Genomic DNA, 22,228 nt, shown 5'->3' on the forward strand with positions numbered 1-22,228 from the left:
TCGATGGTGATTGATGATGACTGTCAAGTTATTCGGGATTTTCTTCAGAAACCTTTTTGCCCAAACTTGAAAAACGGCTTAGCCGACAGGGGGAACTGTGGTCAACTCAAAAAGACAACTTCTTTCCTCTTTTGTTTGTTTTACTTGAAATTGTGGTACAGGTAAGTACAGTTGTTGGTTAGGTATTAGGTATTTAGGCATTAGGTTGAAAACCTTAAACAGAGAAAAAGACAAAAAACAAATACAAGCCGTCATTAACTATGTAAGGTCTAGGGATGTCAGTAACGGATAGTTTCCCAGCCGGTTAGCCGATAGGATTAACCGGGTCATTAACGGATAGTGGTTGATTTTTTCCCTTTTTTAATAGGCTACCCCAAATGTAATATGCATGTATAATTAAAGTTGGTAAACGAATGGTATACATTTATTTATGCTCCTTTTTAAAAGACAAACTAAAAAGCAACATTTAACAATATAAATAAATTGTTGTAGGCTTAATCATCAATAAACAACGCATTGCAACTGCATGATGCATGCATCTGCGCGTCTACAGTACAGAGGTCCAAAACATAAATAAATCCAGTCCAGATCTAAGCAACCTATATCTATAAAGCCACTGGACGCATGGGCTAAGCCTTTTATTATTATTAAGGAAGATCAGCATGCATGTCACCGTGTTCTGTTTGTTGACTTTTCGCTGACGAGAAAACCCTCAAACATCGATAGCACATGGCTAACTTGATAGCCGCGTAAGCCGTGCCAGTGTGGGGACGAGGAGACGGATAGGAGGAGGAGATTGAGGAGGAAGCGACAGCGGCTGTAAACGTTCTCCCTCCAGGCCAAATGGCCAATAATGGATTTAATAATGTAGGTCTCTGCATTGATACGGTCGACATGTGTTAATCTCGTCTCGCTGTCAGCCTGTCACTCGCTTACATTTTGACTACCGCAACGCTACCGTTGTAGGCTTGTCGCCAACTAGCCATTGAAATACAACAGAGAACGGGGACATTGAGGGGGCAGAAAACAGAGCCAGAGCGCTGTTCATGCAGCCTGGAGTGTGACAAGCTGGGCGGCGCAAATAAGAGCAATTTTAGGCATGTGTGCAACATGACAACTGTTTTAAAGTATTGTACAGTGACAACTACAGTCTCTGTAATGTTTATGTTGTACTATTACTAAAAACGATCTAAAATAAAGGGATTTAAGATCAGAACACGCATTTATTATTATGCAAATTAACCGTTAAAGCTGATAATAATATCCGGATGTTTCTTAACGGTCGGCTAACCGGTTAGCCGGTTAACCCCTGACATCCCTAGTAAGGTCATACTTAAACAAAAACAATAACTGAAATTCACTCATTTCACTCGAATAACCATAGTTACTAATGTAACCTACATGACTGAATCACTAGTCACTTGGGTAATCTAAATAAACAGGTTGTTTTAACTCATATTTCTTCCATAATTCAATTCAAGATCATCACATCAACTTAGCAAGCCTATATGCAACTTAAATCAAACTTATAGCTAATTATAGCAGTTAAATTTGGCCTAGCAGCACAAAAACATAAATAACTTTTATAATAAATTTAAGCAACAAAATAAACTTCAATGCAGTAACAATTAACGCACCAGTGGCATTCCCCTTGATGGCTTGAGGTTTCGGTCTTCCCAGCTCCAATGTTTGCAGTTCAGTTCATGAAAAGTCTTTCAGTTTGTACTGCTTCTCTCCATGCTGTGTTCTCCACTGCTGCTGCTCTCATACTGGACAAACACTTCCTGTTTTCAGTGCCTCGCCCCAATCAGTGATTGTCACCAGGTGCTGACTACTCATGATCAGTGATTGACACCAATGATTGATGCCAATCATTGGTGCCCCCATGAGGATCATCAGAACTCGTCGGCTCTGCTAGCTACACTATGGAGGAAATTATTGTTTGAGAGGGTTATTTTTTAATTTAATTTTAGATGCTTCACAAGTGCATCAAGCATGCAAAGGATGCACTGACCCAAGAGGTGTAGAAGATGGGGGTGTCAGTGAGGGGGAAAAAGGCCCCACATTTCTCTACCATGGAAACGAGGTTAGGGCCCACGTATGGAAGCACAGCCAAGCAGCAATGGCACGGTGGCAGAAAGAACAGCTTGGAGGATGCAGAACAAACATCCAGACCTTATTCCAGTACTGGAGACAAGTTACCAAGTACGGCTTCCCACCATGAAAAGTACCCACTGCTGCAAAATTCCTGGGCTCCTTGCACCAGTGTAGATAGTGAGAAACTGTTCAGTGCCCTCCAACATTGTTGATGCTAAAAGTAATAGGCTGAGTCAGGGCAGACATTCTCATCTTGAAGAACTTGCCACATGCCGTTGAATTTGTCTAACGCTTGCTTGTACATTAACTACAATATGTATGTGTCAGTGTAACCTACTTGAAGTGAACTTAGTTTACAATATTACAGTGTAGATGCTACTGCAATTGCTTATTTTGAATGTTTAGCGTTGCTGTTGCAAGTCGTTTTTGCAAGAAATATACTAATTTTTAATGTTAGGAATTGCTGGTGCACTATTTTGTTACACACAGTATAAAATAAAATATATCCTTTGTGCCACAAATGCACGTGAAAACACACTGAAAAGAAGTGTTCAAACAGATGCTACAAACAAGATCCCCATGCATTACAAAGCTGCACTTTATTCCATTGTTAAGGAGCAGAGAAGAAAACCCATGTTCATTACATAGTGACATCATCTTATACACCATCTTCACTTTTTTATCTCATCACATAACATAATACATATTCATGTCAAAAGGTAATTTTGAGTTATTAAATAGGAAAAGAATAAATATTCACTTCTGAATTGAGTGACCACATCCCCCTCCAACTCTGGTGGATAACAAACTGATGCTTTCAGAACCTTAACGTAACATTCTGCGTAGTAATTTCCTTCAACACAAAAAAAAGACTCTCACTCTAAACCCATATATACACACACACACACACACACACACTTGACACATTCTCACCCCTGGTTGTGAGACTTGCATGGTAACCGCTAAGATGTGGCAGCTCCTGTGTACTTCTCATCCATCTCGTTGCTGTCGGGTACAAACTTTGTATGTTCATCTATCAACTTACGTTTCTTCGTAGATGAATGCCCTACTTCATACTACAGTGTCACTCAAAAGTAGCAAAAATAGCCATCTATATGGAGTTAGATTTGTGTATTACCCTAACAAAAGAAAAATAGTTCAGAGAGAAAATAAAAGGTCACAATGCATCACTGTAGATAGATTAGTTTAGCTCTTTTGGAGAATAAAATAACAATAAATTAAGTGAAACCTCTCTATCAAGTGTCAAGTCTTATCACTATATATGTTGTACACACATCAAGTGAAGTCTGTTTTATAAAGTTTTATAAATATTGAAAGTTTGAAACACTGAAAAGTATTAAGAGCTTGTGACTAAATAATAACTACATGGGATCCATTGCAAGTTTTATTTTGTTTAGTTTTTTTCACACAGTGACTATCTCCTGAAAATATGTTGCACCCCCTTGGTGAGACTGTGTAGCAATCACTGATCCATGAATATACCGGTGGTATATTATTAGTGCTTGTAACATTCACGAAACAAAATAAAATAGTGAGCAAAGATAAAGAGCAGTCATTCTGTCATCCTTCTCTCCTTCAGGCCGAATGCTCATTAACGGTACAGTATGGCAAGAACTGAATGAAACTTCATTTGGGAGACCTGGTAAAGTTCCCAGCAATGGTGGAGGCATGTTGGCAGGCAAGGCTAAAACATTGGGCCCAATAAACTTGTCAAACTGCCAATGTGTTTGCATCAAAGTTGAAGACTTGAGCCAAATATTTACTCCATATTACAACTGTGTTCCATATCAACAAGAACACATCTCTGAAGGACTTTGAGATAGACTAAAAACTGACACTTTAATGGCAGACTTAAGGTATAAACAACAAGCAGCATTACAAACACAATACTGCCCTTTCATCCCATTATTGTGCAACTCTGCTATTATGGACATCATTGTCTCACAACAGACCAAATGCTACGCTGACTTATTGATTATCAGTTGCCTTAGATGCTTTTTTTCCCCGTTGCTCACGTGGTATAGTGTTGATGACTGTTACGGATTTGAAAATATGAGAAAGCAATAGAGAAGAGCTAACAAATGTAAACATGGATGTCAGAGCTTTAAAATGGAAGACTGCAATGGTAGCCGAGTCTTCCTGTTTATTATGGACAAAGAGTAGATCCTTGATTCAAAACCCTCAAAACACAAGCATTGGTTATGCATTTACAACAATGAACAAATCAAACCAATCTAAAATTGAAGTTGTCCATTTGTGATAACGAGGCATCAGACATTAAAGAGTTAAAACCGAGACTAGTTAGCAGTGGCTACAGGATCTGGTTAAGCATTAGTGCTATCCATTGGTGCAGCACTCAGGAGCATCGTGATGGAGAGGCCAGAGAAAAAGTCACAGGAGAAGAAAAGAAAAGACAACAAAAAGTGCTGAAAACCAAGGCTAAAAAAATAAACATTTTTTTAAATATTTCTCTACATTATAGGTCCCTCCCCACTTTCAGTTCCATTACCTTCAGCTTTAACGCCATGAATTCTCCTCAATGAATATAATTAAACCATAACAGCGCTATGTACATGCACGGCCCGGTTGGGCATGCTCCGATCGGCCAGCAGGGAGCAAACGTGGGTGGGTTTTGTGGGTGAACCCGAATTGTTTAGCCAAGGGTCAGTCTTGATGCACTGCGAGGATCGGTTGCCTGCAGATGGGGCAGGTGTTGTTTTCAGAAAGCCAGCGGTCAATGCAATGGATGTGGAACTCGTGGGAACAGGGCAGGCGGCGGAGCTTGTTGCCCTGGGCGTACTCATTGATACAGACACTGCATGCGCGGCCTGCCTCGCCCTCCAAGCTGGCCTGGCCATAAGTACGTGTGGCCAGATTGTCAATCTGCTCTTTGGTCAGGCCGCGAGAGTGCTCCTCCTCATCATCGTCATTCAGTAGGAAGAAGTGTGCCAGCCGCAAGATGGGCAGAGTACCGTTCTCTACCAGGTTGTTGGTGTCTCTGCTGGTAGCCCGCCCGTCATTGGGACTCACTGCTCCTACTCCTAGCCTAGCCTGACCCCCCTGTCCTTCCTCAGTGCCCAAAATTCCCACCCTCTCCTGATCAATCTCACTTGAATCTCTGTGGCCAGCAACATTCTCGTTTCCATGTAGGCGATAGGCCTGACCGGTAGCATTACCGCCACTGGCATCTGGGTGGTTGGGTGTGACCATCTCAGAGTCAGCTTCCGTCTCCATAAGGGTGCTGAGCTCTCCAAAACCAGTCATGATCTGGCGCAAGATGGAGCGCAGGGCAGTGGAGTTGGGCTCACCCAGGCCCGTTTCACTGATGCGCCTCAGTGGGATCCGAATGGTGCTTACGTAAGTGCGGATCCCAGCTCGCTCTGACCGTGAGATGGTTCGTCTGAATCCTCCGCTGTCGCTTTCGAAGGTAACCGTGTTCTCAGCGACTCTGGCACGGGAACGTGTTCTGCTGGCGATGCTATCCCGGTCACGGTTTTCTCCTGGTCGGATCCTTCTCACTTGGAGGTCCAACATTATGGTAGGGTGGCGCCGCACCGCTGTGCTTCCTGCTCCAGTCACAGTTGACTCGCCCTCAGGTTCTCCTGCCTCGGTGCTCGGCTCCGTTTGAGCGGCAGGCTCTGCCATAACCTCCCCCGTCTCCATGGGAAGAGAGTTAGTTCCAGTGCCTGGCTCAACAACAACGTGGACGCCAGATTCGCCGACACCACTGCTAGACGTAGTTGCAACACTAGGTGCAGCTGTTCTTTGCAACTGTGGTCGACTGCGCCGTGATGAGCTACGATGAGCTACAATGTAGCCAAGTGATGGCGTAGCCCCACCCCCAGCCCTGCGGATACGGCCTCGGGATCGAGTCCTATTGCCACGTGATTCGCGCTCCGCTGCTAGGGTCTGGGGCTCAGACTGATGCGACACGCGAGGACAGTCCAGAGAAGCAGTCACCTCATCACGGCCGTGTTCTAATGCTGCATTCATTGCCTGATGTTCCATGGGCATAGTTTGATCGAGAGGAGGAGTGAGAGGAGCAGAGGCAGGTGGAGGAGACTGCAAGGCCACAATCCTCCTCAAAGCAGCAGCAGGAGGGACCACTGGTGCAGAGGGGGCTGGAGGGCTCAAGGGAGGGGCATTGGCACTGTTGCGTGTGCGACGTGTCTGGGCCCTCCTACTGAGGTTGGGACGAGTTGATGGGTAAGGGGCTGGCCTTGGTTGAGTGTAGGCTGAAGGGTGGGGGGTGGGGAAATAAGAAGCAGTGCGTATGGAGGTTGGAGTCATACTAGAGGCTGGCATCGACAGCTCTGCAGGGTCTGAGCTGTCATTATGCTCCCCGGGCTCCGGCTGCTCATGGTTAATATTGATCTCCAGGCTGAAGCGGAACTCTCCACTGTTAGGGTTGGTGCGGCTGACAGCACGCCATGTCTGGTTGCCACTCTGTCCACTGCGAGTGGCGTTGCCAGTGCGTCGAAAGGTGTTGAGCCACTCTAGTAATGAATCCCCATTAGATGTTTCCGCTCCTTGCTCAGTGGCCCCTATAACAAATATAATATATATAGATGTTAAGGCTGTGACAAATCATCATGCCTACCATATTTTAATGGTAGGGTAAGTGATATTCTTTCGTTAAAACAAAACGTTTGTTTGTTAAAAAGTTAAAGCACTATATTCTGATAAAATCATTGCTATATGAAAATATATTTTAAGGGGGGTTGCAATTTTTCTGTTCATCAGGAGAGAATACCCATTAATCAGCTTAAACGTTATACTTTCTTTGTGTCATCACCAAAGCATATCACTTACCCTACCTTTACGATGCAGATTACGATGTGATTAGAATTAGTGCAGCCAAATTAAATGTCTACTATTCAGATAAACGTTCAATCGGTACATGCATTTATCATTTCAGATATACTAGTCCATACCCGGCGATGTGCGCAGCCAAACTATATGCAGACTTTTGGGTTATGTACGCCATTTCTGCTAAGCGGTGTGCAAACAACACAACCTGGATTAAAATATTGCACGTGTCAATCTGCGTGCTATTGCTATGGAGATGATATCCAAAGCGTCCGTCTGTCCTGCTGTTCTCAGGCGGTGTGTGTGTGTGACAGCCAAGTCTAGCCAGTAGTACCCAGTACATGTCCCCTTCTTACCTGCTCCACTTCTTCCTCCAGCAGCCCTCTCCTCTCCCTCAGCACTGCTGCCCTCCTGCTCGCCAGACTCTGTAGTCTGTGGGTGTGGCTCAGGACGAGGCTGAGATAATACGCGCTCCTTTGCTCCATCGAGGCGCTGGCGGAGCTCCTCCGCAGTAACTTCCCCTGTGAAGAAGCATGACATTATGCTCCGATATAAGTGCTGGGTCAGAGGGAACTACCAACCACCTGATCTCCAGCGACAGGGCAAAGGTGCTAAGAAACATAACATAACAATCTCGTATATGTTTACAGTGTGTTTGTATTAGCAAGTTTAATGACTATTAGATAATAAAATACAGGATTTGTTCCTCCTTACCAGGAGTGCCTAGCAGATTATTGTCTCTCATCAGGCGATACTCCTCTTCACTGAGCTCATTAATGAAGTGATAGTACGCCTCCTCCCGCCGAAGACGTTCCGCCTGCCTCCTCCGCTCGTCTCTCCCGCCGGGAGGGTCCATCACCATGGAAACCGCTGCCAGACACAAGGGTGAAGCTGTCAGCCAGGGTTGGAACATCACCTGAAGGTTACCTCCCCCACCCAATACTACGGCAATGCAGTTAGCATTATCTGAGGTCAAGTCCGAGGTCACATACTGGACCAGTGCAAAATAAAAAACCATGTGTATGTGTATTTGTCTTTAATTTGCCTATAATGTTCCATTTTATAGATGAACTTCACACCTTATGTTCTCTACATGTCATTCAAGGGATAAACAAGCAATCATGTAATAAATCCCATAATTCTATTTCTAATTACATCACCACCATGTTCTGTCTTAGCTGTGGAGAGCTTGGTGGAGAGACAGTTCTCTAGCTAGCAATAATGACAAATCAGACAACGCCATCCATTTTGCACCTCTGTCGTACATGTAGTCGTGTGTCGAAAATAGCTGATCTACAAGCTGACATGACGTGTTGCAGCGCGTGTAGTAAGATTGTAAATAGGCTTTTCGTATGACGAAATAAAAAAAAGGTCGAGCAAAACCTATACATAGCAAAAATCCTAGCGAGCACTGCTAACCTTGTTAGTCTTACTGCAAACGTTGCAACTTGAAACCAATATGTTGCATGTATATTATGTCAATGAGTCAATGACGGTTGACACCATACGTCCTCCCCAATCCCCTGTATACAATGAAGTCCTACAAGCTACAACGTTCGCGAGCTAGTGTATCGTCATACAGAAGGCCATAACAAATTACAAAATGACGTTTGTCATCCTAGCTAGCGATAACAACCAATCAGCGCCTAGAAACAATGACAGGCACGTCGACCGTCCAATCGTCGCATGACAGGGGAGGGACATGATATAATAAACGGGGGTCTTGTCTTCTCCGTGGAAGAAGCACAGACGGGGGCAAGAAGAAGGGATAAGAACAAACAAAGAATAATGTCCATTTAAATCTGCCAACAAGTTTGTTAAATGCTAACCTGCGTCAGGCAAAGGTTCTCGTTCATTCCCCACCGTGAACGTTTACGTTCAGCTTCGTGGGGGGCTTTAAAAGACGCGTGCACTTTGCTTTGACTGTCTGCTAGCGTTAGCATCATAGGTTAGCATACACAGCTGCTAGGCTTTGCTAATGACACTGACGTTAGTCAAGTTGTGCTCAAGCTCAGCGGGCTTCTTTTTATATCTCGTTTACACGACCCTAGCGCGCGACACATTGACAAAATGTTCAACTGAAATAAGTGTCGCCGTGGGTTTTCACAGTTTAAGGGACCTAATTTGTGCCTGTGGAACGCTCGTGCGATGAATAAACTATACGTTAGCCCCAGTGAACACACTGACACAATGAATACCATGTCAGTTTGACAGTAAAATGGACACACACACGGTTGTATCACGCAGTTTAGCTTTTAAGCAAATAAACACTCAAGCCTAGTGTGGTTACATAAAAGTAAAGTAGATGACAAGGTGAATATAACGTAATTTGGTACCTGACAGAGCAGCTGTAATATGGACGGGTTGCTTTTCTCTTTGCTTTCTATCTCCAAACCCAAGATGGGACCAGTGGTGCAACACTGTGTAGTTCGACTAGACCCAAACAACATACACGAGTTCCTACCTTAACGTAAGGAATATAGATGGATTATGACTATGAGGGCTTTATTTCAGTGGTTCTCAAATTCATCTCAACTCTTAAAAAATAATTTCAATTTCAAGGGCTCTCATAAGTAACTCTGAGTAACCCCCCCCAGGAAGCCCCGCGGGGGGTCCCTGGGTGCCCTGGACCCCACCTTGAGAACCACTGCGGGCACTATTTTATTGGCTCCTAGTCATTGATTGATTGATTGAAATATTTATTAACAGTTTTCAGAATTACAGTACATTTCAAGCACAAACTCAATACAAAGACTGTGAGTGGACGACCCAATTAAGCATTACACTTGTTTACAAGAGGGTCCACCATGTTCAATTCATCAAAACATTTAGAGACGTACAAATAGACACTTCTATATAGAATTCATCATAAAGGAAGCAAAAAGGGAAAAGATTCAGATTTTACGGGGGGCAGTTTCGAATTGCAGCGAATTTGAAGGAGTCAAGGGATTCACATGTCTTAATGACTGTTGGTAGGGCGTTCCACATTTTGATGGCATAGGAGCGAAAATAATTTAGTCTCTTGTTTGTGCCAAATCTGGGTTGTACATGGTTTGTTGCACTCCCTCTGGTGTTGTGGGTGTGGACTTCCATTAACATTAAAAGTATTTAGACAGGTACATGGGTATCTTATTGGTGGTGTATTGAATCTTGTAGACCAGACCCATTGCAAGATGCTGTACTACTCTGTCGTCGACCCTAAGCCATTCCAGCCTGTCAAAGTGGGCAGGGGTGAGGTGGGTTCGGGGGGTCATAAACGCTCATAAACTTGGACATTTTATTTAAATTGTATACCGTAAGTAAAATTCCACATGGTGTGTTTATTCCAATTTTGCCAGCTCTTTCATTCTCTGCAGCCCGCACGACATTTTGCGACAGTGCCGCGCACGAATACGGTAATATTACAGAGTGTATCTCTGGTGAGATACCGGCTGAGAAACGCAGCAACAAGAGAAAGGAATCATCGTAGAGTGTCGTTTTTACTCCTTGCTTATCGTCCACAACGGTGCATCCTCTGCGGTACACGTCCTTTGAACTACAAGACTACACGTTTCCGCTGAATTAAAGCCAGGATCACCGATTCACCACGCAGGGACGAGAAAGGCAGCCGAATTACTGAACCATCGAGCTTGTTGAAGTAGTAGCCCCAGCTGCCCCCGAGCGGAGCATTAAACAAGCACAACAACACCACCACAACAACAGTGAAAATGGACTATGACTTTAAAGTGAAGCTGACCGGCGAACGAGAACGCGTCGAGGACCTGTTTGAGTACGAAGGATGCAAAGTAGGAAGAGGCACCTACGGTCATGTCTATAAAGCCAAGAGAAAAGATGGGTGAGTTGATGAGCACTGAGCAGCAGCAAGGCCTTCAACTACAGCGAGGAGCTGGTTAACCCAGTAGTGTTTACCTTCGTCTCCTCGATGCTGGATGTGAAATGTGAATGCAGTTTGCATGCAGAGGAGGCGTGACAGAGGCTTGTGGGGGAAATAATAAAGGCAGAAAATACAGCTTTATAATAACAGCCTGTAAGCTTTAGAACGGTTCCATCAGATCAGATCATGTCCATAGCAGTCGATTGACTGCAGTAGTGAAGGCTCGTGTCTTCCGTCTTGTGAAAAGGCATCGATGTGTCAATCCAACAATGTGCTGCCTACTATCAGGTCAGGGTGATTTGTGGTATATTTTTAAACAAGCATAGTACGTAGCTGTTCGTTAGCTACAATGCTCATCAAAGCTTGCCTTTCACCCAGATTTCTGAGGAAATTCTGTTTGTTTGGTGAAATAGTAATTTGCTGTGTGTTTATTTTCAAATTGTGTGAACTTGTGAAGATTGATTGCATACTTTTAACAGGGTACTGTTTGCAAAATTGCAATGATTGTTAAAAAGGTTAATTGTTCCATGATTCATTTAATTAAACATGACTTTTTGGCTTTTTGTGGTACCCCCTCAAAATCAAGTGCCTACATTATAACAAGTATGTTTTTAGAGATTCTAGATTGTTTGATATTTCAATATTAGTTCATTAAATTAGCTATAATTTTCTTTTTGTAATCCTATTTAGTATGCGATTATGAATGTGTAAATAAGCATTCATAGTGAGTCTTTCTTTGGGTCTTTGTCTTTGGTATCCCTTTTCCTTACAATAACCCACCGTATACCTAGTCGTAGTACCTAGCCTACCTATCAAACATGTTGTTTATTTACCATCAATAATTTATTTGTAATCCAAGGCTAATCCCCAACCAAGTTAAGCATCCAAATTTGGACTGGACCCAAGCCGGAGGGAGCCCAGGGCAACTGGAGCAGACAGGACCATACCGAGCCAATTAGTGTGGCCCGGACATGCCTGCGGCCAGAACCACACTTAAGAGCCCTAAATTGTTCAAAGATGTTTTTGTTCAGTTTTAAGAGACTGCTGTTTATGAGTCTCTCTGAGCTCATTTGTTGTGCAGAAGTTGGACACGGCTAGAGGAGAGTGGAGACACAAAGCTTGGGTTTATGAAATGAATCAGGCCAGGGGGTGGTAACTGGTCCAGCAAAGTGAAGGAGGCCAGTCCCGGTGCTCTGTTTGTCCCATGTCCAGCTGCCAGACAGGGTCTGCTTCCTCTCTCTTATATTGTTTTCAATGTTTTGAGCCTCTGAGGTGAGCTTGATTACACAAATCTGGAGGTAATGCAACTCCCAGCAGCCTCTGCCAGCTGCCAAGTGCCCCCTCCCCTCCCTCCCCTTTATGTTACTGGGTAGACTGTCTTGGGGGACATGCAGTCTGGTCTGGTGTTGATGTACTCCATCTCCCTCTCTCTCTCTGGCTGTAGGAAGGATGATAAGGACTACGCCCTCAAGCAGATTGAAGGCACTGGTATCTCTATGTCAGCCTGCAGAGAGATTGCAGTAAGTGCACTTTTTGTTCTGTCTTTTTTTAGGGGCGCTAACCCCTCCTATGCCCAGCTTTGTGTGTACCCCATGGCGATGATTTGATTGGCTGAGCACCCCATAGCGATGATTTGATTGGCTGAGCAAACGTACGTATTGAGGATAAAAAGTGAGGACGCAAATTGTGATTGACTGGAATGAGGTCATGTATGCTGAATTTGCTGATAAGAGTGCCCCTCACTTCACACGGGGGTGAAGTGATTATTGATGATGTATGCTGATAAGTGATAAGAGCGCCCCTCACTTCACACAGGTGTGATTTTTGTCCTACACAAACATTAAATTCCCATTGACAATTTTACGTCATAGTTTCTGAGCAAATTGGCACAGTGTATTTTATGGCATGATGTACGATAATAAGAGCGCCCCTCACTTCACACAGGTGTGATAGGGTAAGTGATATTTTTGTTGAGATGGATAGCTCTATATTCTGATAATATGCATTGCTATAGTATAGACTAGACTAGAGTGTTCTTTCAGTAACAGGAGTCTCTCCATACCAATTTTTTCCAATCAGGAGAGAGACATAGGCTAAATAAGTGAAGAGGAAGGAAGGCACTGGAGCAACTCAAGACAGTTTACGCCCTTTTTAATTCACAGGGTGCAAGTAAAGATTGACAATGTTTCGATGTATTGGTCACATCTTCGTAATAAGTGAAATTGGAAGTGATGACACTAATAAATTAGCATAAATCTAAGATGATAATGGGTACTCTTCTCCTGATTAGCCGAAAATGTGTACCACACCTGAAAAAATACTTTTTTACTAAAAACCCATTTTGGGTGGGAACCCCTTTTGTTGTTAGCATTATGCTATGCTTTAGCTATTGAAAAATAGAAGAACTACAGGCTCATAGTGCGCCACCGAGTGGCGCGCTACGAGCTTTTAGGTCTGGTACAGAAACGACTGACATAGAAACATAGCTTTTTCAGAAAACTGTCAGGATGTAGAAGACATTTTTAGAATCTGATCTCCGGTCAAAATGGGTTAACAAGCAGAAGGATTAGGATAATCCCATATATCTATTTCACTGCTTCACCTGACAGTGTTTGTATATTGCAGCTACTGCGGGAGCTGAAACACCCCAACGTCATCTCACTGCAGAAAGTGTTCCTGTCACACGCAGACCGTAAGGTTTGGCTGCTATTTGACTATGCTGAGCATGATCTCTGGGTAAGATGCAAACTCCCCAACCCCCCCAAATACTGCAAAATGTATTTCCATATTGTTTGCATAATATAGCAGTAGTTATATGAGCTGATGTATTGTACTGTATATGATATATTTTATAATTTATATAATACCTCTTCAGCCTGAGTACACATGGATGGAAGGAGATTAGATGCTGATCCTTAAGATTTGCTCAAATTGGGCAATTATTTTCAAACACATTTCCATTTTATACAAACCCTAGCCACTCATTTATTTTTTATTGTTCTTTATATTTAATTCAACGTTGAAGATGGTCCCTTCACCCTGTTATAATTTATTTAAAATGTGTATTTATTTATTGAGAGTTGAGTCCAACTTTACACAGGTGAAGCTAAGAGAAGGACATGTTACAGCAGAATTTGAATATAGAATGGCATGGTTGTTGACTATTAGCTGTTATACAGTAGGTTACAAGAACAATGTAATGAGAGAATAAAATATGATACTATTTGGATGTTTTTGTTCCACCCTTTTTATGAATAAAAGTACCCACAACAAAGCTACATGCAGCAAGACTGCAGTGAGAGAACAGCCTGATCAGCTGTCGTACAGATACACGGTTGTGAATCATTTCCTTCTTCACCAAATTATCTCGCAGGCATTTTTGGCCACCAGTTTGACACCCATGTACTATCATGGTTTCACATGAACTACATGCTTATTGCAGAAATGGACTTTTACAAAAGTGTTGGTGATGCTCCATGGAAAATAATCACTTCTCTGAGGACAATAAACATAATAAATAAAATGTGACGGACACATTACGCAGAATACATGCAAACATGTTCATGTGAATTAGCATCCAGAACAACATTTTTATTTCACATGACAAGAAGCCATAAAATAAACTCATATTATATAGTAATACGCTGCCTGATAACACCTTGATGAATATTGTCTTCCTTCCATAGCACATTATTAAGTTCCACAGAGCATCAAAGGCCAATAAGAAACCGTTGCAGTTGCCAAGAGGAATGGTGAAGTCTTTGCTATACCAGATCCTGGATGGCATCCATTACCTCCACGCCAACTGGGTCCTCCACCGAGACCTTGTAAGAGGATTAGGGGTGGGGTGGGGGAGGGCTAATATATAACTAATCAATAATACTATTGATGAATCTTTTTTTTCTTCATGCTATTGTACTCTGGATGTCTTGGCTTGTTTTGTCGGGAACCTTCACATTCATTTCAGAAAATATTTTTTTATATGAACATAAACATTACCTTGACTGATCGGAATCATGCAATTGTTTTTCATGTGCTGAAATGATCTTTATAATGGTCCCAAGACTCCCAATCATCCATACCATTTAAAACAAATTTCCGTTTGGAATACTACATTTTCAAACTGCCATTTACTGGCATTTAGGTCCACTGATAGAGCTGGATGGATGAAATAACCATGCTCCTTGTATGATGTACTGACAAATCTGGTCCACTAGAGGGCATGACTAGGGTTTTTGCCATAGGTTTTTATTACCACTATTTGATGCCACATCACTCATTCAATAGTACATGTTATGTACCATATACTTCAACACTGCAGAAAACTCACTTTTGTTCTTGTCTGTAGTTATGTGGAAGGTTTCATGCAAGCATGTTTTATGACTATTTCTCACTCTATGACAGAAACCAGCTAACATTCTGGTGATGGGAGAGGGGCCAGAAAGGGGGAGAGTAAAGATTGGTAAGCGTAAAAAAAAAAGAACACCCTTATTTTTAAATGTTTGACTGTTCAAAATGTAACTATTAATGAACGTTTTATTTTTATTTTTATTTTCACTACAGCGGACATGGGCTTTGCACGTCTCTTCAATTCACCACTGAAGCCTTTAGCCGATCTGGACCCTGTGGTGGTCACTTTCTGGTACAGAGCACCTGAGCTGCTGCTAGGGGCCCGGCACTACACTAAAGCTATCGGTGCGAACTGTGGATGAATGCTTTTATATGTCTGCAGCAATTTGTGTTGGAATGAATGCGTCAGATTTACATTTAACATCTGCTTCTCACAGACATCTGGGCCATCGGCTGCATCTTTGCGGAGTTGTTGACATCTGAGCCCATTTTCCACTGTCGCCAGGAGGACATCAAAACCAGTAACCCGTATCATCACGATCAACTGGACCGTATCTTCAATGTCATGGGCTTCCCTGCCGGTGAGATTCCAATGCTACCGTATCTGGGTCAAACATGCTTAAAACATGCTAGATATACCGTATATTTCTGTCCATTTTATTTTTTACTTGAAAGTAAAAGTGATTATTATTATTTTGTAAATTCATGTATGTCTGCTTTATGTTAGGGCTACATTTTAAATACTTGAATACCGAGTTATCCACTTAAATCCTGTTCTGTGGGGAACATTCTGAAAAGAGCAGATCAACAAGCTCACAATGTGGCATGTTGTGAGCGCATATTTAGTATAGCCCACTGGAATACGGTCAACTGAGGCTAGCCCCTCCTTCCCCTCACTGGTGCGAAGCGGGGTAGTAAAACGGGGAAGCGTGCGAAATGGGGTAGTAAAAACGGGGAAGAGTCTGTCTCAGTCTGTCTCTTGACATTCCGTTTCTCTCCAAAGTTGAATGTTGCCACCACTGTTGGAGCAGCCATAAACTACACAGGTTCATTGATGTCCTGGGCATCTTTATAAAGTTAGTGTTAGTAAAAAGCAGGTAAAAGAGTAACATTTGAGCAGACTAACATCAGTCACTTTTCCATTCACTGTAGTAGGTTTACACCGCAGCTATGTCTGCTCCGCCTACAGGAAATAAGTAAGCTGCGACCATGAGACCCGTTTCTGAATCGCTCTATATGTGGCATGCGCTTGGACCATTAGGCCAGCGGGCGCCCCTAAAGGATCGCGTTTAAGTGGTTAAATCTTAGTGTGACATGGTTATCTGGGATTTAGGAAACCTCTTGCAAAATTATGTCACATTTTGTATTCAAAAGGAATGATAACCAGTCATAAATCCAAATACATACAGTATAAAGCCTAATATTAAAAAAAAAATTGGGCAAGCAATGTGCTTGTACAACAAAGAGGTAATGCTGTGACTGTCCTTCCTTTGATTGTGATAGAAAAAGACTGGGAGGACATCAAGAAGATGCCAGAGCACTCCACCCTGATGAAAGACTTCAGAAGGAACACGTGAGTCTTGGCTGTGCTTGCTTGAAAAAATGTTTTTTCAACAGAAGATTTAATGTATGATGTGTGTAACTAACTGTGTACTCCTCTCTGTTAGATACACAAACTGCAGCCTTATAAAGTACATGGAAAAACACAAAGTCAAACCCGACAGCAAAGCATTCCACTTGGTGAGCATTCAGGACTTGTCATTGCCTCAGCAATAGAGCCATGACATGAAAACTCCATTCACGCAATTACAATGACTGGTGAAATTAGATGTCATAAATCAAACTGGCTGTAGTTGCTTTCCTTCTGACACGTCGGAAAAGGTCAAAGCCTGCAGTTCCCCTGGATTGTATTTTATGGTTTCTTCTAGCCATGGCGTGTGTTGCTGTCTAACGTTGTTTGAACATTTTCAAAGCTTCAGAAGCTGCTGACAATGGACCCCATCCGTAGAATCACATCTGAGCAGGCCATGCAGGACCCTTACTTCCTGGAGGAACCCCTGCCCACCTCTGAGTAAGTGCACCGCTAATTGTAATCCTAACCCTTAAATCTTTTTTTTTAACCATGAAACAACCATTTCTCTTGTGAGGACCAGGAAAATGTTCCACATACATGATGGTTACTCAATGGGGACATTTGGCCATCACAAGTATAGTTGCGACCAAAGGTCGCTCTTAGTATGCAAACGTGCAGTAACGCGCTAACGCAACACTCTACACACACACAAAAGCCACCGCCCACTCCGGAAACTGTCATAAATGTAGCTTATTCCTTCTAAATCTCTGTATTTAAAATATAGCTAACTCGTCGCATCTCTTAGTTACATCTGCGTGCGCACCAACTTACATGTCCAGGTGCTCCTTCGGTCACCCTATATTAAGGCATCTTACTGGTAATACAAGTACACAAGCGAGACCACCTTATGCTCCTGCTTAGCTTGGTTCACATGACCCATGGTGCTCTAGCATGTTGGTCTGTGCTCAAGGCTTAATTAGCCCAGAGTCATGGGAATAAATGATTGAAGTTGACAATCCTCTTTGTCGACAGTGTTTTTGCAGGCTGCCAGATCCCCTACCCCAAGAGAGAATTCCTTACAGAAGAGGAGCCAGAAGATAAGGCAGAGAAAGTAAGAAATGTATGTACCCATTTACTTACTAACTTAAACGCAACAATATCACAAATAGTACATGGAATCCTGGTGTTATTTCTGTATTCAGTTGTGTACAGTTGATGAAGGCTTTTTCCGGTTGCTTGTAGAAAAACCAGCAGCAGCAACAGGCGAACAACCACACCAATGGGGCGGGGCATACTGGTAACCCTGACAACAGTCACGCCCAGGGTCCACCTCTGAAGAAAGTGCGAGTGGTCCCGCCCACCACTACCTCAGGTGGCCTCATTATGACCTCAGACTACCAGGTATGATTCCCATACAAACACACACACATTTCTATTTCTATACCTTTATGACGATAATGAAAATAGCCGAACATTTGCCGATTTTGCGGCGTGTTTTGAGCTTTTACATCTGCTATTTTTTCCGTTGTGACCTTGACACACAGCGAAAATAGGGAGTAGACTAAGCCAAACTCTAGCTGTCTGATCCATAGATATTTTAAAAAAAAATAGATTCCTCATTGGCCCCTGCAGTTCGTTGGAGCCATGTGTCTCCAGCATTAGGCAAAAGTGGAAGTGCGGAAGGCATGCTCCGTTGCTGCCACTCAATTGACTACAGGCCAATCACAGTGCGTCTTTTCCGTGACCCATTTTGGAATTCAATCCAAATGAGCTTTATTGGTATGAGAAAACTAAAACAAACGTTTACATTGCCTCTGATTGGGCTACCGAATGTCCACTTCGCTAATGCTATGCTTCCGCAAAAGCTTGCCTCCGTGTTGCCTACTCTCGAAATGTACACGCCCCAGAGCCGAAGGAGGCGTCTACCTTTTTATGTCTATGGTCTAATCCTACCTAATCCTAAACCCAACCTGAATCTTTTCCTAATTGTAATCCTAAATCTCATACCTTAATTGACTGCTTAATTCATTAATCTTTAACCACCTTTAAAGATAAATTTGACTGCTGGTGTTTTTCACTAATCTTTGAAGAATTAGGTAAAATGTGAAACTGTTAAATCTGTTAAAGAACCATGCATCCAATATACCTGTGGTCACCAGGTACGTCAGGAATAGATTCTTTATGTATTTTCCGCTCTCCTCCGACAGCGTTCCAATCCACATGCTGCCTACCAGAACCCGGGACCAAGCACATCACTGCCCCAGAGCAGCATGGGATACTCCTCTACCTCCCAGCAGCCACCGCAGTACTCCCACCAGACCCACCGCTACTGACCCCTCCCTTGACACGCACTACCCCTTCACCCTCACTGTGCCCGCCTGGGAGAATGTACTGAGGGATGTGGGGATGTCCATGGCAACAGTCCCCCACCACCACCACCATACAGGGCCTCTTCCCTGCAAGTCTATTAGGTCACACAACAACCTACAAACTTATAACCCCCCCCCACCCCCCCAGCATAGAATCACTGGCAAACAGCAAAACCTTCACTAGTGGAGCGCGAGGCGGGAGACTAAGCGCAACTGATACTGCTGCCACCTTCCCAATTAATTTGTTATTTTCAAATCATCGTTGCCGTGAGTTTGTGAGCATAAAAAAGAGAACCCGGATGGTTTCTGTGACTCGGCCATGCCAAAACGAGCAAAACTCAAGAATCGGAGGATTAGGAGGAAACCCTTGTCGATCTGTTCCTTCTGTCACTACCACGCCCTGCCATCATCCACCTCTCCGCCTCCAGAACCCCACCCCCTCCCCTTCAAGCTTGGATGAGACAAAAAAAGCTGCTATGTGACTGCCAGCATTGACGGAGAGCCCTGTCCGTCTGTCCTCTTGTCCTTTTGTGTGTGAGTGTCTGTCTGTGTGTGTGCGCGCGCACGCGTGTGTGTGCGTGCGTGTGTACTGTATGTGTGCGCGTGTGGCCGTTGCAAGGGCCGAACTGAGCTGCTGCGAAGCATGCTAGGAGGATGTGGAGCACCCGCAACAGTGATATTGAGGGTTTTCTTCAAGGAAGAAAGAAAAAAAATTACAGGAAAAAAAAAGATTTTAGTAGTTTATAATTTAATCCGTTTTAATGGTTTTGTTTTCATGGCAAGAGTTGCAGAGCAGCTTCCATTGGCTGACAGATCAGCTGTTTTATGCTGTGGGCTAAGCCTTAGAACTTTGTGATAGAACCAACCAATTGTGTGGAGGACGACACAGGTGGGACATGCATTGTACTGTATTGTATTGAAATATTTTACATGAAGCAAGTAACCTGACAATAAAAGTGGAAGCATTGACATGCTATTTTACTGTGTGTATGTTTGCGCCAGTGCAAGTGCATACTCACGATACGTAGACCTGTCACAATTATTAGGCTGCATAATCACCTGATCATAATTATTTTAGATTGTTATTCAAAGTGCTGTTAGACAATATAAAAAGGTCAAAATATTTTTATCAAAAGAAGGAAAAAAAAACACTCATCTGCTCCAATGTCAATTATTGATGACGTTTCGAGCCAAGACTCTTCATCAGGTGAAACCAAACATTTATTTTTAGAAACATCACACAAATGAATTGGCAAATTTCACATATACAATAAATGTGTGTAGCATTCCACAAAAGGAACTACAATTAATCTGTAATGATAAAGCTATTCACTCTTTACTCTAATGGTTAAATTATATCACTTTCCTTCTATGAACACCTGCTCTGCATACCAGTTCACTCTCAGAACATTTCCATTCATCTCCTACACAAATAGTTGTCAAAGTGGGGATCTGGGGCTCCTTGGGTGTGGGTTTCAGGGGCGTCCCCAGCAAAATGACCATATGGAAAAAAAAAATTTTTTTCCATATGCTCCAAAATGAAAATAAGACTTTGTTTATATTTTTTAAACATTTTTCCAACACAAATCCTGTACTGGACTTTCAGATGGGGGGGGGGGGGGGGGGTGACATACAAATTGGGGGTCATTGAGATGAACAGCTTTGAGAACCATTGATTTACACATAACTTAAGATACACCCAATGTATTAATAGAGCATAGCTCCAGGTTAGAGGTCTTGAGTAGAGGCTAGACAGGGTCGTCAGGATGTAGGGAGCCTTAGCTATTTCAGTCCATGATACAATAACAACCAACCAGCCCTGCTCAGTGTTCATTCACATTGACACACACACATCGCCCAGAAAACATGTCTAGATGATGGAGATCTGATCTCTTATTGGTGCTCCATAAATACGTTTTTACTATAAATCCGATTCCGACTAGAAAAAACTCTTCAGCACACCCAAATTAACCCCGCCCTCTCCACCCCCAATTTAGAGCTAGAAGGGGGATCTCCCCTGTCGCTCATGTGCTATGAGCGCTATGATTGGTCGTCGCGAGGACCCGTCGAGCGTTAAATCCCTTTCGCGGGACGTTGATTGGCGGAAGAGACCGGTAAATTCCGCCTCCCGATGGATTGTTCGGAGCGGCCAGACGACAGGATGGCAGCGCTAACATAGGAGCATCTAATTCTAACGGGACATGCGGACGAGCTGAATTCTACTCAAATTCCCCAAGTGCTGGTGAGGAGCCTCGTAATACTTGTGCAACGAATAATGCCCTTTATAGGGGTCATGGAAATGTTTACTTGTTTGTTTATTTTAGCGTTTTATCTGCCTTTATAATCTAATTAAATGACCACAACTATAAAGAGTCGACCACTGGACATAAGGTAGCCACCAAGTGGTCACTCCTAGTGGACCCCCAGTAGATGATGATGATGATGATAATAGATGAATCATGAAAGACCTCTCTCAATCCACAAATGTTTAATGTTTGGACATTGCATTTGGTAACTTTTGCGATTCGGAACCACGCCGTGGAATGGATATATAATGGATGTTGGCGATATTTAATAAACCGGCATCCATCGAGTAGGCTATTTTATTACGCCCACAGTCTAGGATTACCACGTCTTAATTTAGGAGATTCAATTATTATTAAATTAATCAGTTGACCGACTGAGAAGAATGATAAACAGATGTGGGTCACTCGGACTCCATCATCAGTAACGGAAACGACAGTGCGGATCATCATTGATTGATCGCTCTTTCTATTAGTTTACGCCTGTGTGTGTGTGTGTGTGTGTGTGTGTGTGTGTGTGTGTGTGTGAGAGAGAGAGAGAGAGAGAGAGAGAGTGATTTGTCATTGTGTAGTCACATGTAGGCTTATAGGCTAGTGGCTACTTTAGTCAATTGCAATAATTGATGTTAATTGATATGAGCCATGTCTGTCTGTCTGTATTATAGTATAATCTAGACCTGAAGGTAAGCTAAATAAACCTGATACCATGGTGGGTTTAGACCTAAACTCACATAACTGACACACTGCTTTGGCTACTGGCTACTTTGCTGTTTGATCATCATGGCATGGCAGCCTAATTGAGGGGGAAAGTTGTATTTCAGCTGTTTGCAAT

The 22,228-nt window shown here is 43.0% G+C and overlaps 3 protein-coding genes across 6 annotated transcripts in view; 2 read left to right on the forward strand and 1 right to left on the reverse strand.

Annotated features, from left to right (window-relative positions):
• Positions 1 to 2,686: 2,686 nt before the first annotated feature.
• rnf6 (ring finger protein (C3H2C3 type) 6) lies at positions 2,687 to 10,880 on the reverse strand. 3 transcript variants are annotated; one of them, XM_080793995.1, is made up of 4 exons: positions 10,837 to 10,880; positions 7,642 to 7,797; positions 7,284 to 7,448; positions 2,687 to 6,662 (listed from the first exon to the last, which is right to left on the reverse strand). In XM_080793995.1, the coding sequence occupies exons 2-4, from the start codon at positions 7,787 to 7,789 to the stop codon at positions 4,783 to 4,785; spliced, it is 2,193 nt and encodes a 730-aa protein (XP_080650121.1). In that variant the 5' UTR covers positions 7,790 to 7,797; positions 10,837 to 10,880; the 3' UTR covers positions 2,687 to 4,782. The 3 variants fall into 3 exon arrangements, with proteins under 3 accessions (XP_080650121.1, XP_080650123.1, XP_080650122.1); XM_080793997.1 differs by lacking the exon at positions 10,837 to 10,880 and adding an exon at positions 9,264 to 9,339; XM_080793996.1 differs by lacking the exon at positions 10,837 to 10,880 and adding an exon at positions 8,347 to 8,454.
• Positions 10,345 to 20,064, forward strand: cdk8 (cyclin dependent kinase 8). Its single transcript, XM_080793998.1, has 13 exons — positions 10,345 to 10,762; positions 12,246 to 12,321; positions 13,427 to 13,537; positions 14,488 to 14,628; positions 15,206 to 15,263; positions 15,365 to 15,496; positions 15,589 to 15,732; positions 16,655 to 16,724; positions 16,819 to 16,891; positions 17,125 to 17,222; positions 17,757 to 17,844; positions 17,967 to 18,125; positions 18,932 to 20,064. The coding sequence occupies exons 1-13, from the start codon at positions 10,635 to 10,637 to the stop codon at positions 19,055 to 19,057; spliced, it is 1,404 nt and encodes a 467-aa protein (XP_080650124.1). The 5' UTR covers positions 10,345 to 10,634; the 3' UTR covers positions 19,058 to 20,064.
• A 1,192-nt stretch (positions 20,065 to 21,256) lies between these two features.
• The window catches only part of wasf3b (WASP family member 3b), a 17,327-nt gene continuing 16,355 nt past the window's right edge, over positions 21,257 to 22,228 (forward strand). Inside the window, exon 1 of one of the 2 annotated variants that reach the window (XM_080794136.1) lies at positions 21,257 to 21,335. The gene's annotated coding sequence lies outside the window, so the exon portion shown is untranslated. The remainder of the gene's footprint in view (positions 21,336 to 22,228) is intronic. The other variant, XM_080794137.1, reaches the window with a different exon arrangement.

The sequence above is a fragment of the Protomyctophum bolini genome (genome assembly GCF_963924005.1).
Source record: "Protomyctophum bolini genome assembly, chromosome: 21".
NCBI classification, from domain to species: Eukaryota; Metazoa; Chordata; class Actinopteri; order Myctophiformes; family Myctophidae; genus Protomyctophum; species Protomyctophum bolini.